Here is a 17,649-nt window from a genome sequence, read left to right on the forward strand (position 1 = left end):
AATTGGTCGCCACCATGTGGTCACACAGAGAACTGCAGTATCAGATGTAGTACCCACCTTGCCTGCAGTGTTCTCCTTTCTTGCTCCTTGATAGACCTCGTAGATGACTGTTGTTATCTACAAGAAACTGGAAAAAGACATCACAAGAGAAAACACAACATCTTAACAACATGGCTTTGCATTTCCAAAACAACTTTATCCAAAACATTGAAGTCAAAACTGCTTCAGTCACAATAACTTGCCTGTCATGACATCCTGAAAGCTGACTGTCGTAACTACAACCAAGACGAATCTGTTCGCATATAAAAGCATAACACCATCATTATACAGGTTTCATTTCATTTTTATTATGACAAATGTACAAGATAGTAAATCATATGAAAGAAATTACAATACAGTTAACAAAAACATCCAAAAGAGGAACAGACGAACACAAAGGACGTTTCTAAAAGCTAAAACCAGACGGCATCTGTCCATCTGCTGTCAAACTACATCAGGCCAAATATCTTCAAACACTGGTGTCGGCATCCCTCATGACATAATATCAAATTAAGCAGTTTTTTTTTTTTTTTTTGAGAAATACAAATATATACTGTCTCATTATAATTTGGGCCTCAATTTCAAATAGACCTGTACCTTTGATTTGTAAATCAGCCCAATACTGTTAATAGACCACCTCAGGGAGAAATGCAATGTAGTCCGGTACCTAATGATGCTCTTGTCTAAAACTATATTTGTAAAAAAAATCAAGGAGGTTTTATTCTCAAAATCTGATGCCCTAATGCTGCAAGAGCGAACAAATCAGACTAGAATATGTGTGCATGCCAAGCATAAACATTAATGTACAAGACATTTTTACACCGCTTTTGTCGATCAATGCTGACATCGAAACAATTCAACTCTCTGTTGGGCTTTCTATCAAAGGCTTTGTGTAAAAACAGACCATTCTTGGAAATGTTTTAGCAATCAGCAGAGACTCAAAACCCTCTACTCAAAGACAAAACCGAATAAACGCACTAATGAAAAATGAGACAGACGTGCCACTTTGGAGTGGTACAAATGTACCTACGGAACAAATTATAAACAGCTGCAATCATAAAAGGACTGCTATGTATACTTTAAATGATTTAAAAATGCTTCTAATATGTTACAGCAGAAAACTACAGATATACACACCAGGATAATGCAGGATTATACAATGTCTCACATCGCGCTGCTCTCGGAAAAGGTCGGAAATGTCACCAGCAACATGAATTTCGGTCTTTAAAAACAGACAAAACCAAGAGATGACTAATCTCTTCCTGCATGTCTTGTAAGAAAAATGTATTGCTTTGTAATTGATGAAGAACAAACAAACCATACGCATCATTAGTATGCCTAAAAAAAACAAAAGGAAAACATTAGAATGATTATATTTATATATTTATATAAAGAAAATGAATATAGTGCACTGAAACAGAAATAAGCAGGACATGAGCAAAGAAGTATCCCTTTGATGGAATACCTGCACTAAAATGAGATGAAAGAATCCCTAACTGCGCATCGGTGTGGGTCCTCAGCATTTTATCATCCTCGAGTGGAAGATTTGGCATTTGAGGCATTGAAAAGCTGCCAGAGTAAATAGTGTTTGAACTCAAATCAAGACGTGGTGCTAAAACAGGCCAAAAGTAACAGAATTTTAGTTTGTTGGCATAAGTAAATGAGCCATTTTTCACCATTAGACATCTCATAGAAACTTCCAGGAATCTTTTGTGCCAACGGTGCGAGCAGCTGTGATAATTTCAGGTACAAATTACAATTCTATAATAAATAGTATAACAAAACAAAGCTTATAATGACATCACTTAATAAAAACGTTTCTTGTTTTACTCCCCACCAAATGACACTATGAAACCAATCGGTAGAAATTCAACTTCCACTCCAATTAGATTATAAAAGATGAGCATTAAAAATGGCCTTCGGAGTGGAAACGATGTCGGAAACCTCGCTGAACGAAAGGCTCCGCCCCTTTTTCACTGACTCCACCCTTTTCCGGTTCTCTCTGAAATGTGCAACTGACAGCAGTGGAGGTCAAAAACGCACGTAAACTGGACAAATGTCTCTACGTCAGACTGTGAGCGTGAGCATGGCTGTGTGATTAGTGTAAAAAGAGGTTTCAAAGGTTGTTTCCAGAGAGGGTTTGTTTCTTATCGAACGACACTTTAGAAGGAATATCTCTGGGAGTCTCTGAAGGGTTGCGTTTTCCTTCCCTTGATACTTTTGCTCAGTAAAATATTTACAGCTATTATTAATGTGCCACCTGATCTGGCACGTTTGATGTGATCCGTGCTGACAGTGGTAAAAACAGGATGAGGGTCGAAAAAAAAGGAGAAAATGTAAAAAAAAAAAAAGTTATAACTGTTCACTGTTGCATACATAGTCTACGAGGTCTGTGACGCCCAAAAGGTCATCTTCGTCTTCGTCCTGTGCGGGAATCTCCATGCCATTCGGCGCTATTGATACAGCTGATGGGGCGTTGCCGTTTTTAGGCGTAACTCCGGCCGCGGGTCGTGGGATTAGACCCTCCAAACCCTTCACTGGGCTCTGTCCGTTAGTTGGAGGAAGCTCCGCCAAATTGTAGTCTAGTGGACTGGGCCCTTTGGCAACGGTCTCCTCTGTCTCTTTCTCCTTCTCCTCCTTCTTCTCTTTTTCTTTTTCTGACGGGCTCTTCTTCACCTCTTCTTCGCTCTCGCTGTCGTCAGAGTCGATGCGGTTCACACGCTTCCGGACGGGCCGCTCCTCTTCCTCGGATTCGTCTGAATCGTCATCATCATCGTCGTCTTCCGACTCTCTCCGGCGCTTGAGGGACAGGCGTCTGCGTCGTTTCCTGGATTCTTCCTCAGATGAATCTGCTCTTATCTTCTTGGGCTTCCGCTCTTCTTCTTCAGATTCACCTGATTGGAAACTAACTGCTGGAGCAAAAGGCAATAAAATCATCTGTGTTAGGCATCATGCATCAAACTCACATTTAAAACAGTTTGATATATCAACCAGATAGATATATTGCTCCATATTTTGGTCTTTGCAGCATCAGAAAGCTTTTTGATTTCATCAAAAATATCTTTGTGTACTGAAGATGAATGAAGGTCTTACGGGTTTGGAATGGCATGAGGGTGAGGAATTAGTGACAGAATTTTCATTTTTGGGTGAGTCATCTCTTTAAGACCTTTAAAAACAGCATTTACCTTCGCTGTCAGAGCTGGAAAGACGTCTGCGTTTCTTCTTTTTGTCTTTGTTGGTGCTGGCCTGTGAGCCATCAGAATCTGAGCTTTCACAGTAGTTTACCTCTTGCTTACGACTCCGATAGGACCGCCGACAGCGGACGTCCAGATCGCTGTCGCTGAATTCACTAGAGCCTTCCGTCGCTGCATGCGAACAGAAGACAAGACAAGACAAGACAAACAAACACAAAAATATATCAGTGAACAAACAGTAAGCCACAGCTATGGTACAAATTATGTCTGAAAACTAAAAAAAAAATAAAAATGTTTTTTTTTTCAACAAAAGGATAATTTGCAATTTTATATATTTATTATAATATTTATATATTTATTTATAATGTTTAAACTGTATCTTCATAATTTCAACTATTCTTAAAATATTAAAACTTTAAACCAAGATATTTTTCACGAAATCCAAGATTTTTCTGACCCTGCATAGAGAGCAACGCAAGCGTTAATGTTTAAGGTCCAGAAAGGTAGCAAGGACATCGGTTAAAATAGTCCATGTGACATCAGGGGGTTCACCCTTAATGTTATGAACCTACAAAAATACTTTTTGTGTGCAAAGAAAACAAAAATAACGACTTTATTCAACAATTTTTCTCTTCTGTGTCAGTCTTCCATGCGTGTTTACGAAAGTATCACATGTATCCTTGCTACCTTTCTGGGCCTTGAAAACAGTAGTACCATTGCTGTCTATGAAGGGTCAAAAAGCTCTCAGATTTCATCAAAAGTATCTTAATTTGTGTTCAGAAGATGAACAAAGGATTTACAGGTTTGGTACGACATGTAATCAATAACAGAATTTTTGTTTTATGGGTGAACTATGCCTTTACATTTTTTTTTATAAATGCCTCACCCATCTCCTCCTCTTCCTCCTCTTCGTCAGTTTCCAACTCTTCCTCATCAGAGTATCCTTTGGGTTTGCGTCTCTTGCGTGGTGGCTGTCTCCTCCGTGGGCGGTCAACGTCGCTCCCGAAGTCACTGTCCTCATAGGACGGGACTTCCGCTTCGCTCTCTGCATTATCAGAGGCCGCAAACTCCTCATCCTCTGAACTGTTGACCAAACGGACCAGAGTAAGTATCATTTCATTGACAGAATTCTGTGATTATCTCAAATTACAAGCTATTTAACATTACCTGTCACTGAGACGGAACTCGTCTTCGCTCTCATCCTCATCCACAGTGCTGTCGCTGTCTAGATCGTTAAGACGCCGCCGCTTCTTCTTCTGAGCTGCGCTGGTTCGCCGCGGCCGCCCGTTCTCCTTCCCGTCCTCCTGTAGAATGGTGGACATGTCCTTCTCTCTGTGGCCTGTGATGTTCGCCATGTCCTTCCCCCGGCCAGCTCCTGTGCATTGACACATTTGATCAGTCTGAACTCTCATATTTAAAGTCGACAGTTCACCCAAAAATGCTAATTCTGTCATTAATTTCTTACCCTCATGTTGCTCCAAACCTGTAACACAAATTAAGATATTTTTGAAGAAATCTGAAATCTGCGTGTGGTGCTGCCAATAGCGGTGGATTCTCGGCACACAAAAAGTATTCTCGTCGCTTCGTAACATTATGGTTAAATAACTGATGTCACACTGACTATTTTAATGATGTCCTTTCTACCTTTATGGGTATGGAAACTTTTTAGTTGCATTGCTGTCTATGCAAAATCAGAAAGCTCTCGGATTTCATGGAAAATATCTTAATTTGTGTTCTGAAGATAAAGTCTTACGGTGTGTTCACACGGGGCGTCAGCGTCAACGCTTGACGGAAGGCGTGGCTGAAGTTTGGCACTGACGCCATGGTCATAGCAGCGTCAGCCAATGAAATTAGACAGGAACTCAACAACAAAAACTCAGATAAACTCGGTCATAAAGGACCGGGTGATTGCCCACCGCAATAATGAGTTTCTCCTCCATTTTAAAATGTATCCTCAGTTTGCTGCTCTTGAACAGGATGAACGTGATTGGCTGCCGCCTGGCTACTGTATTTGCATAGAGCGATCCTGATTGGCTGACGCTTCCGTCTGCGGCGCTTCACTGGCGTTGCTCGCGGCAGAAGTTGAAAAATTCTCAACTTCTGCCGCCGACGGATCCACAATTCTTTTCGGCAACGCTTGACGTCACCCAGTCAAAGTCAATGGGAAGCGTTGACGCTGAAGCCCCGTGTGAACACACCGTTACAGGTTTGGAATGACATGATGTGAGTAATTAGTGACAGAATTTTCACTTTTGGGTGAACTAACCCTTTAAGCGCAAATATCAACATTAGTGTAATGTATGAAAATGCTCCCCTACCTCCACCCTCTGCCTCTTTAATGTCTTCCTCGATTGCCTCTTCAATCGCTTCATCAAACTCATCAAATCTGACAAAAATATAACGACAAACAGTAAATAACAGCATAAGATAACATTAATGTAAATAAAGTAGATTGACATACCTGTAGCTTATGCATTTCTTCGCCCTGGTTGATCTCCGTCCCCAACTTTTGCTTTTCTTTACATCTTTCTTCTCTTTTACCAGCTCTTCCTTTTCTTCCTCCACTTCCACCTTCAAAAAACCAAACCAAAACAAAACATACATTTAGTTTACCACAGAGGTATACTTCCATTAAATGGTTTGGGGTCAGTAAGATTTATTTTTTCAAGAAATTAACACTTTTATTCAGCAAGGATGCATCAAATTAATCAAAAGTGACAGTAAAGACATTTGTAAAGTTATAAAAGATTTCTATGTCGAAATAAATGCTGTTTTTAAAACTTTGCTCATCAAAAATCCTGAGAAATGTATCTCAGCTTCCACAAAAATACCAAGCAGCACAACTGTTTTCATTGATAATAATAAGAAAATGTTTCTTAAGCACCAAATCAGCATATATGACCCTGGACCACAAAACCAGTCATAAGCAGCACGAGTATATTTGTAGCAATAGCCAAAAATACATTGTATGGGTCATAATTATAGATTTTTCTTCTATGCCCAAAAATCATTAGAATATTAAGTAAAGATCATGTTCCATGAAGATATTTTGTAAATTTGCTATGGTAAATATGACAAAACTTTATTTTTGATTTGTAATATGCATTGCTAAGGACTTCATTTGGACCAATTTAAAGGACAAATATTGTCATTCAACAGAATATACATCAATGGAAAGCTTATTTTTTCAGCTTTCGTGTAATGTATAAATCTAATTTTTTTTTTTTTAAATTAACCCTTGTGGCTGGTTTTGTGGCCCAGGGTCACATATTATGACACTGAATACTGGCGTAATGGCTGCTGAAAATTTAGCTTTGCCATCACAGGAATAAAATACATTTTAAAATATGTTAAGTAATATATACAGCAATTTAATTTTTTTTTTTTTTTTTACATAAATTCATAAATTCATAAATGCAGCCTTGGTGAGCATAAGCCACTTCTTTTTAAAAGACAAAAATCAAAACAAAAACTTTTGAACAGAAGTAAAAAATTATGATTACGCATTATAGAATTTAAAATATTCCAAATATTTCTTCATAATTAAACATGACAATTAAGCTTAAAAAATAAAAATAAACTTGTGCTTTTTTAATCATTTATAATCCTCAAGTCTATCCTTTATATAATAGTTTTTCTTTGAAAAAAAACAACAACAAAAAAACACTGAAGGCACTTACGGAAGGTGTGATGATGTTTTCTACACTGATGCCAACATACACCAATCGCTCTTTCCTGCGAAGGAACAAAAATGACAATGTTTCTCAATTTCTCAAACAGGCCATCATGCCATGGTACAATAAATGTACATTGTTAACAGATTGAAAGAGGTTAACTGGATTAATGCAAGAACTAAGTAGAAGTAATTCACTTGAGCTGGTCTAAATATCTCTTTATTCACCTTCGCTCTGCACGTTCTTTCTTTTTGAGGACGGCATCCAAATTCTGCAGTTGCTCTTCGAGTCTGTCGCAAAGTTGCTTCTGCAAAAGAAATGAAGAGCATCAGCATTTGAATAGCCAGGATTGTACATTTCTGTAAAGGGACTCTGAAATTTGACTCACATGCTGGCATGGGGGGCAAAACCATTCCCCATCTGGAATGATCATGAGCGGAGGCCGCAGACAGGCAGTGTGGTAGCCGTTGTCACAGGAATCACACAGGAGTATCTAGGGAACAGAAGTGAGAGATTAAAAGCAGCACTTTTGACAGTGAAAAGATAGATATATTTGCAGGAGAGTGTCGCACCAGCTCGGGATGGTTGGGAAGGCCACAGTGTTTGCAGGGGTCGTCATTGGGTTCATCATTTTCTGATGAAGAGGTAGAGGAGTCAGAGCTGTTCCGCTCTCTGTTTCGGTTTCTCCTTCTTTTTCTGGTCTTCTCCACCTTGTAGTCTTCATCGCTGTCATCCTCCTCCGTCTCCTCTTCCTCACTCTCGCTCTCCTCCTCCTCATCATCATCGTCGTCAGAACATTTCTTTTTACGTCTCATGCGAGACCATGGTTGTCGTTTTCGACGTCTCCCCACCTGCTGAGTGATGAGATGCATTGTGAATGACCTTCAAGTATGAACAAAGAAATCATTAATGTTCAAAAATTAATACTTTTATTAAGGACCCATTAAATTGATCAAAAGTCACAGAAAAGACAATTATAATGCTAGGAAAGAACAACAAATCTTGAAAATAATATCTTGGTTTAAATATTAAACAGCACAACTGTTTTCAACATTGATAATAATAAGAAGCGTTTCTTAAGCACCAATCCAGCATATATACATCATTTTGAAGAATCATGTGACACTGAAGACTGAAGTAGTGATGCTGAAAATTCAGGTTTGCATCAGTGTTGTTTTTGACAACCATCTTAGATTTAGTCTTAGTCTTTTGGACTAAAATGCTTCTTAGTTTTAGTCAAATTTTAGTCACTTCTATATGTGATAGTTTTAGTCCAATTTTAGTCGACGAAAAGTCAAAAAGGTTTTAGTCTAGTTTTAGTCAAAAAAGGGGAAAAAAGTAGTCTTTTAACAAATTAATGTAGGTCAGTAAGTATTTTGCTGTTGGGTAGTGTCACTTATAAGTTGTGAAAATAGCAGATCTATAGTTCAACACAATGTGAGCTTCCGGATCGACTATTTTCACCAATAATTACAATAATGAAGGAATGTTTTAGAACATAAAAGACAAACAAGGATGGAATGCTAAAACGGCTTGCCATACTAGTATAGCAAAGAGTATTTAATGCTAAAACGGCTTGCCATAGCGGCAGATACTTAAGTTTTAATTGGCATGCACAATAAGCGGAAATGTCATGCATTTTAAACGTCTGACGGACCACCCACTAACATTTTCGTCTATACTCATCTCGTCAACGAAAACTCACACACGTCTCGTCATGTTTTAGTCATCAACGAGCCATTATTATCTCGTCATCGTCTCGTTATCGTCATGAAAAAAAGTGGCGTCAACGAAATGATTTCGTCATCGTCATCGTTGACGAAAACAACACTGGTTTGCATCACAGAAAAAAAAACAAACAAACATTAAATTAGAAAACTTTGGAAGCCTGTTTCCGCCACCGAATAAAAAATTGCGACTTTTTATCTCACAATTGAATTTACATCTTGTAATACTGATGTTTTTTTGATCAGAATAGCGGAATATAAACTCGCAATTGCAAGGAAAAAGTCAGAATTGCAAGACACAAACTTGCATTTGCCAGAAAAAAAGTCAGAATTGCAAGTTATCAGAATTGCGAGATTTAAACTCGTAATTGTGGGAAAAAGTCAGAATTGCTCTCATATTTCTCACTGTATTTCTTGTAATTGCGAGTTCATATCACGCAAAACTAACTTTTTCTCAGAATAGCAGGACATAAACTTGCAATTGCAAGAAAAAAAGTCTGAATTGCGAGATACAAACTCGCATTTGCGAGAAAAGTTCTGACTGTTTTTATCGTAATTTCGAGTTTATATCATGCAGTACTGACTTTTTTCAGAATAGCAGGATACAAACTCACATTTAAATGAAAAAAGTCAGAATTTCGAGTTTTCTTCTTAGTTCTGACTGTATTCTGACACAATTTTGACTTTATATCAAGCAAACAAAGAAATTCGTTTGCTTGATATATATTACTTTGAAACAATTGTGTGATGTAAACTCGGAATTGTGAGAAAGTCAGAATTGCAAGTTTCTCAGTTCTGACTGTATTTCTCGCAAATGCAAGTTTATATCATGCAAAACTGACTTTTTTCTCAGACCAGCGAGAACTTGCAATTGCAAAAAAAAAATGTCCGAATTGCGAAATACAAACTCGCATTCGTGAGAAAAAAGTCAGAATAGCAAGTTTTTCCTCTCACTATTTTGACTGTATTTCTTGCAATTACGAGTTTCTATAACACACTACTGGCTTTTTTCCCCCAGAATAGCCGGATATAAACTCGCAATTGCAAGAAAAAAGTCATAATTGTGAGATACAAAATCACATTCACAAGAAAAAAAGAATTTTAAGTTACCTCATAGTTTTGACTATTTTTTGCAATTGCAAGTTTATATAATGCAATACTAACTTTTTTTCTCAGAATAGAGGGATATAAACTCGCAATTGCAAGAAAAAATTCGAATTGCGAGTTTGTTTGTTTTCACAGTTTTGACTTTCTTGCAATTGCGAGTTCATACCATGCAATACTACCTTTTTTTCTCAGAATTGCGGGATATAAACTTGCAACTGCAAGAAAAAGTCAGTTGTTTTTTCTCAGTTCTGACTGTATTTATCGTAATTGCGAGGTTATATCACTTTTTTTCAGTACAGCAGGATACAAACTCGCATTTAAATGAAAAAAGTCAGAATTATGAGTTTTTATCTTAGTTCTGACTGTATTCTGACACAATTGAGTTGTTTGCTTGATATAAATTTTCTTGAAACAATTCTAAGTTTCTATCTCACAGATTGACTATTTCTCACAATTGTGAGTTTATATCACACAATTTTAAGAAAAAAAGTCAGAATAGTGAGATGTAAACTCGCAATTGTGAAAAAAAAAAAAATTTATACAGTGGCAGAAACGGGCTTCCATAGAAAACAGCTATTTTGAATTGCAAATGTTTTTTGCAATGTTACTCTTTTAATGGAAATTTTTGTCATGTTATGGCCAAAGTGCAGATATTAATTCTACACTATTTTACCTAAATCAATGGAAAATAAAAACACTAAAAACTAAAATCAATAATTTTATTGCTATAAGTGAATTTAGTCATCACAACATAACAATGTACAGTATGTTAAATAAAAAACAATATAATAAAAAAACATACCTTTGGTTTTGTTTGGCCATCTGGCTCAGCTTTCCTCGGTCTCTTCTGTACAGAATCTTCCTCCTCTTTGTCTTCCTTGTCATCCTTTTCTTTCTCCGACACCGGAGTGGCCTGCTTCCGTTCTGCCCTCCTGTCCTGGATCTCCACAGCTTTAGCAGTGGGTCTGCAGATTCTCGGAGATCTCCTCAAGCATCTGCTGTCAGTCATCTCAGACTCTGAATCTCCCCTCGGCTCTTCTCTCTGAAGTTCTGCCTTCCGCCCGTGAGCTGGAATTTTGATCTTCATGCGAATTCCTTCCTGCCGTGGCTTTTCTTCTTGTTCTTCGCCTGTTTTCTCCTCATCCTGACTCTCCTGAGCTTTCTTTGGAGGCCGGCCTGGTCTCTTACTGCTTTTCACAGCAGCGTTGCTTTTTTCTCGAACATCCCCGGAAGCTTTGCGTTCTTCAGAAGTTGCGTCTTGCTTAGATTGTTTGCTTGAGGTGGTGTTTTGATCCAGAGGAACATCAGTTTCCTTTTTACTTGTTGTTGTAGTCTCAGACTGAATTTTATCAGCTTTACTGATCTCTGAATCAACTTCCATTGGCTTCTCTTTGTTCCCTTCCTCGGAATCGGGTTCCTTTTCATGTTTCTTCGACCTCTTGGATTTACTGGGTTGTTCTGTAGCTTTAACTTCTTTCGATTTTTTCGCACCAGATTCTTCAGAGCTGTTTGCAGCTTCACCCTTTTCATCCTTGTCTTTTGACGTTTCCAGATTCTCATTTTTATCAGTTTCAGCTGTATCACATTTTTCCTCACTGTCTCCTTTCTCTGTGGTTTTTGGTGTGCTTGGCTTATTCGTTGAATCAGAAACAGATGATTTTTCAAGATCACTTGATGCAAACTTAGGGGAGGCAGACTGCTTTTGCGCTTTATCTTGAGGGCCATCTGAATCTTCTGAAGGTTTAGAGGCAATGGACTCACTTTTTCCATTGGTTGAGACTTTGTCACCTTCACTTTTTGAGACAATGGCAGTTGGCTCTTTTTCTGTGATGGTGTCTCCAGAGCTGTTTTGAGGTTTTGTTTTTTCAGCGTTCTCTGACTTTTCTGTGCCAGAATGTGGTTTGATTACCTCACGGGAAGAGGATTTTTCTTTTTTAGATGACTGGAATGGTTCAGTTTCCATTGGCGTGGAAGCAGTTGGATCTGGTTTTTCATGGTCTTCATTGGAGTCTTTGGGAGATTGCTGACCTTTTTCTGTGAGATCTTTCTTGGATTGCCTCTCGGATGTCTCTTCTTTCGAGAGATCTTCAATTGACTCTTCTTTTGCTGCTTCACCTTTTGAAAGATCTTTTATTGACTCTTTTGGTGACTCTTTCATTGCTTTCTCTGAGGCATCTTTCGTTGACTTTTCAATTGATTTCTCTTCTTCTGAGAGATGTTTCACTGACTCATCTCTTGCAAGTTCTTTTGATGATTCTTTGTCTGGGAGATCTTTCGTGGCTTCTTTTGAGACATCCTTCGTTGACTCCTTGTTTGCAAGACCTTTCATTGATTCTTCTTTTTTTGACTCTTCAGGAAGTGTTGATGTGTTTACTTCTGTAGCATCCATATTGTCAGCACTAGGAGATTTTTTATTGTCAGTTACTTCTTCAGAACCAGGTGTCTTTTCTGATTGTTTACTTACTGATGAGGGGTCTTCTTTTCCAGAGGTCTTTTTGTGAAATTGAGAAGTTGCAGATTTTTCCTTGTTCTCCTCAGCACAGGATTGTTCAGGCTTCTCCACTTCCATTTGCTCGTCAGCACACGATCTGGTTTCATTCGTGTCCATCTTCTCCTCTGCCTGGTCATCCTTTTTCTCCTTTTTTCTCTCTTTGGATTTATCTAAATCAAGAGGGAGATTTTCTGACTTGCTCTCCTTTGTGCTTTCTTTTTGAAGACTCTCTGACCCTTTTTGCGATTCACTCTCAGATGATGTAAGGTGAGGAACGTGGCCGTTGATCTTTTCAGCACTCGATCTGCTGTCGTCGAAACATGTCTGTGATTCTTTCACTGGAGCGACAGGAGCATTTCGTACTCCAGTGCTGTTGCTGTCAAAGTCTTCACTTAGTTTCATTTCCCGCTTTTTCAGGGGAATTTTAGCTTGATGGTCATTTTTCAAAGCTCTCTGAGTCTCTTCTAAAGTTTTTCTTTTCACGTCCTCTGTCTGTTCTGCATTCTGTGAAGGTGTTGACAAGCTCTTGGCTTTCTCCTCCTCATCCTGTCGCTCTTCTTTGATCGATACAGTAATAACGCCAGTGCCATTCTCCGTCTCTGAATGTTTCTGCAGCTCTTCTTTCACCTTTAAGCCTTTTTCCGACAAACCATCTGTTGTCTCTGTATCTTTTTGCTTTGCATTGTTCTTCTCCAAGATGTTTTCCTTATTTTCAGATGCAGACAAATCATTTTGTGACTTCTCATCTCTGACCTCCGCTAGAATGAAAAAACACACAGATAAAACAAATTAGTAAAACAATGTGTTCAGTCAATACTGAATATTTCTTTTTCTTTTTTACATACATTCAGCTCCCTCTTTTTTCTTGTTCTCTTCATTGTCTGGGTTCGGACTGTTACTAGATGAGCCCTCCTCCTGATCCTTTTTTACCAAAAGCTCTGGATCAATCTGAGTTTTCAACAATCCAAGGATTTGAGCAAAGTCGTCTCTATTCCTGAAATTGAAAATAAAGGATTTTTTTCCAGAAGTGAACATATACTATGTAGCATATTACAAAGAAGTGAATTTAATTCTACTGGAAATTGATTGCAGAATGCCTACCTTACTATACACTTCCAAGATGACCCATCCAGATCATCCTGTTCTTCTACGTAGATCCTCACATTATGATCTTGATCTAGCTGGAACCAGTACATAAGGCCGTCTTTGTCTCTGCCGATGGGCTGAAGACGCATTTTATCCGGGTCCTCTTCATTGATAGCGGTTTTAAACTTGACATTTTCATCAAACTGGCATTCACACAAGTACTGTTTGTAAAACAAAACATTGTCAAGTTACGTTGGGTTAATAAAAACAGAAAGAAATTATAAATGCACCAACAGTTTTTACTAATGATTGGGCCATTTTACCTTCAATATTCCTGTCTTACACTCCACTGTCATCTCCCGATAACCCTTTTTTTCCAGCTCCCATGCCCATGTGGTGTTAAACTCCTGACAGATCTAGAGTAATAAAGCCATCAAAAATTAAACACTGATGAAACAGATATTGACTTAACACTGTCAGTTGCTCATTGTGCTCATAGCTATTCACATATCCACTATGAAATGATCCATAATTCACAGCTGCTTGAGTGTGATTGTTAAAAGCAGAATACTTTTTGTCTAATAATTCATTGTTAACACCGATTTACTCACCTTAATGAGATTCTTCTCCCATCTGTCTGCAGATACAGACTTGCCAATTTTCCTCAGTAACTTCACGTGGAGGTCCACGAGGAGTTTGGGTACTGGGGACATAAAAGTTCGATATTATAACAAAATGTTAAGTATAATTTTAATTTACTCAACCATGATGCATCTTATTACAAGTTTTTAGGTGGTTCTCAAACTGGTTATAAATTGCACATTATAAAATTACTTGTGATGATTTGTGTATTTGTTTATTTAGTAACAACTAGCAGTAACGCATCTGGGTACTTAAGTGTTTCGTCTAACTTCTTTAGTAGCCACAGTTGGATCATTTATATTTATATTTCACTCATTTAGGTGTTATTCATGCATGAACATTAAATTTGCATTTAAAGTAACTGCACAATAAAAATATGAATTACTGGACATTTAATATTGTTGTTGTTCTTGTTGTACTGCCATAGTCTCCTACATGTTTCATTGAAGTATTTATATAAATATGTTAATGACTGGCAGAATCTACTTGTCTATACTGTAAATGTACCATGGCTGCTATAGTTTCTGCCAAAATACTGTAACAGCTCCATCTATTGTTACTACAACAAAACTGTAATAATTTAAAGGAATTGTTCATCCAAACAACATGAGGGTGAAATACTATCAACAAAACATTATATACACTACCAGTCAAAAGTTTTTTTTTAATGTTTTTTTAAAGATGTCTCTTCTGCTCACCAAGCCTGCTTTTATTCGATCCAAAGTACAGTAAAATTATGATTGTTTTTTATCATTTAAAATAATGGTTTTCTATTTGAATATATTTTAAAATGTAATTTATTCCTGTGATTTCAAAGCTGAATGTTTAGCATCATTACTCCAGTCACGTGATCCTTTAGAGATCATTCTAATATTCTGATTTGCTGCTCAAAAACTGTTATTATTATTATTATTATTATTATTATTATTATTATTATTATTATGTTGAAAACAGTTGAGTAGAAATCTTCCAGGTTTCTTCTGTGAATAGAAAATTCAGAACAGCATTTATCTGAAATAGAAATCATTATTAATGTATTTATCATAACTTTTAATCTATTTAAAGCATCCTTGCTAAATAAAAGTATTAATTTATATAACTTATTTTCCAAAATAATAATAAAAAAAATTGTACTGATTCCAAGCTTTAGAATGGTAAAGCGTATAATGTTACAAAACATTTTAATTTCAGGTAAAATTCTTATCTTTGGATTTTTCTATTCTGAAAAAAAAAAATACTGTTTCAAATATTAATAATAATAATAATAATAATAATGAAACAATTTTTCAAATCAGCAAATTAGAATTGTTTCTGATTTTTTTCATGTGACACTGAAGACTAAATAGTACAAATATTTCACAATATTTTGCTTTATGTTGGATCAAAAAAAAATACAGGCTTAGTGAGCAGAAGAGACTTCTTTAAAAAAATAAAAATAAAATATAACCGTTCAATAACTTTTGACTGATAGTATGCATTTGTTGCTTATAACAAGTTTACTAAATTCTAATTTAGTGTACTACAACTGAGACATTTTAGGGGGAACCTATTAGTAATATATATTCCCTCACATACTTTAAAGGGAATGCTGTGATAAAGCACACTGCTCAATAATTCATGCGCCACCTTATACACACCTAACACGCTTACAATGCAGCAAAACCATCGCAGACACCAATAAAAGGGCTTACTGTTAACTTTCACCAAAGTTTGACAATCAAAATAATCCCATATTATCATTTCTCCCTCTCAGCGGCGCGAGCAGGAAGTTTACACGTTCTGCGCACGCGCGCTACTCACATCACACTAATTCATGCCAAATTATTATTTAACAATGAATAAACATGATTATTTCATTCCTCTCAATATGTTTGTCGTTACATGAAAATACAAGTGACTTTCCAAGTAAAGGGTCGCATTTAAACGCAAATAAAGCAGCAGTGCGTTTCTGTGCGCTGTGATGAGTAAATAAAGCGGAATAAAACCTTCCGTCGGGCAAAACGCCGAACTTAACGGCAGAAACGGCGCTTTAGAGACACAAACGGCGACGAAAACACCGACACCCGCGTGTGGAGTACCTAACGGCCCGTTTAAAGGCATGTGAAGAGACTGAAGAGCAACAATGGAGGAGCGGCTCACCCGCGCTGCTCTCCTGCAGACTGCGCTCCAGCTCCGGGAACGACACCTCCGGCAGGTCCAGCAGAGCTCCATACCGCTCCAGAAACGAGCAGATCACGGCAAAGCTCGGGCATAATTCCGGGGAAGAACCGTCCGCTGCCTCCGAGGCAGACATTATTCCGAACCGAGCCGCTGGAGGACCACAACCTCCCCACAATGCACCGCGACTATGGCAGCCACATGGCCCAGAAGCCCTTGCGCCACAGACACCGAACTGATGTAAACAAACCACCAGCAGCAGCAGAGAGACGGAAAGCGGGAGAAAAAGAGAGAGGAAAAGAAACAAAGGCCTATAAAGGCCAAACAATTGAAATGGCACAATATTAATAGTCCAGATATTAAGTAAAAACGAGATAAACACATAGACAAACGAAAGAAAATGATTATGTGACACTGCAACACTGGTAAACTGAACTTAGAGACTCTTTATATAAATATATATATATATATATATATATGGATGTATTCTGTTTTTCTTTTCTTTTTTATTATGGATGTATATTATATGTATTTTTGTTTTTGATTATTCTGCTGTATACAATGCTTTGGCAATATGTATCCAAGTATGTCATGCCAATAAAGCAATATGAATTGAATTGACTCTTTCTCTTTGAAAGAGAGCTTTTGGAAGAAAGAAAACATGAAAGAAATCCAGAAAGGTTGAGTATTGGGGTGAGTGATGAATAGTAATTTTTATATTTAATTATACTGGACACTGACCCCTAACAAGACCACTAACAAAGTGAACTCATGTTTATGAATGCATCTCAGGTGACTTAATGAACTGTAAATGTCATAGGTTACCAGTAGAGGGCGCTGTCAGCTAACTATGCAATTTGCACTGTCTTTCTCAGACAACAGTTCATAGAGCAGAATGGATTGGTTTGTTAAATGGACAATTTAATGGGTTCAGTAAGCTCCAGTTGTTTCCATTAATAGCTATATCTTATTTAGCCCAAAAATTAGTTTTGTTGGTATAAATTAATGTATTTAGGTTGATTCAGTGATGTTACATTACCTTTTTGACTTGAATGAAATAATATTCAGGTTACTTTTTTCCCCAGTGTACTATTTATATTCATTCTGCTGTTGTTTCATAATCAAGGCCTATTATTTCATAATAAACCGATTGCTTTGCTATCCTATCACATTCAAACACATTATTCTGCCTAAGTTTTTTACATGAGAATGTATTTATGTATATTTATAAGCATGGGCGACATTAGGGGGGGGCAAGGGGGGGCAGTTGCCCCCCCTGTGGTTAGTCATGGAATCCTCGACAGCCCCGCTGCAACTGCTTTAGCCAAGCTTAGGCTCGGTTGTACTTGGGAACTAGACGGTGCTATATAACCCTCAAACGAAAGCAAAGCAATTGAAGATCTGGCAAACTATCCAACGTGTTTTTGCAGCGTTGAGCAATGTAGCCAATCACAGACATATCTGTTGTTTCCGAACAATTAGAAACACTTGTCAGAATTCACTCACTGCTGAAAGCGCCTGATCGGTTTTTA

The 17,649-nt window shown here is 37.5% G+C and overlaps 1 protein-coding gene across 1 annotated transcript; it reads right to left on the minus strand.

Moving 5' to 3' along the window:
• Positions 1–322: 322 nt before the first annotated feature.
• rsf1b.1 (remodeling and spacing factor 1b, tandem duplicate 1) lies at positions 323–16,284 on the minus strand. Its single transcript, XM_073829752.1, has 16 exons — positions 16,100–16,284; positions 13,930–14,021; positions 13,642–13,734; positions 13,334–13,539; positions 13,078–13,226; positions 10,544–12,978; positions 7,480–7,761; positions 7,296–7,400; positions 7,135–7,214; positions 6,914–6,968; positions 5,695–5,804; positions 5,552–5,619; positions 4,401–4,608; positions 4,120–4,316; positions 3,225–3,404; positions 323–2,948 (listed from the first exon to the last, which is right to left on the minus strand). The coding sequence occupies exons 1-16, from the start codon at positions 16,251–16,253 to the stop codon at positions 2,392–2,394; spliced, it is 4,971 nt and encodes a 1,656-aa protein (XP_073685853.1). The 5' UTR covers positions 16,254–16,284; the 3' UTR covers positions 323–2,391.
• Positions 16,285–17,649: the final 1,365 nt, after the last annotated feature.

This window comes from Garra rufa, chromosome 23, assembly GCF_049309525.1.
Source record: "Garra rufa chromosome 23, GarRuf1.0, whole genome shotgun sequence".
Lineage (NCBI taxonomy): Eukaryota > Metazoa > Chordata > Actinopteri > Cypriniformes > Cyprinidae > Garra > Garra rufa.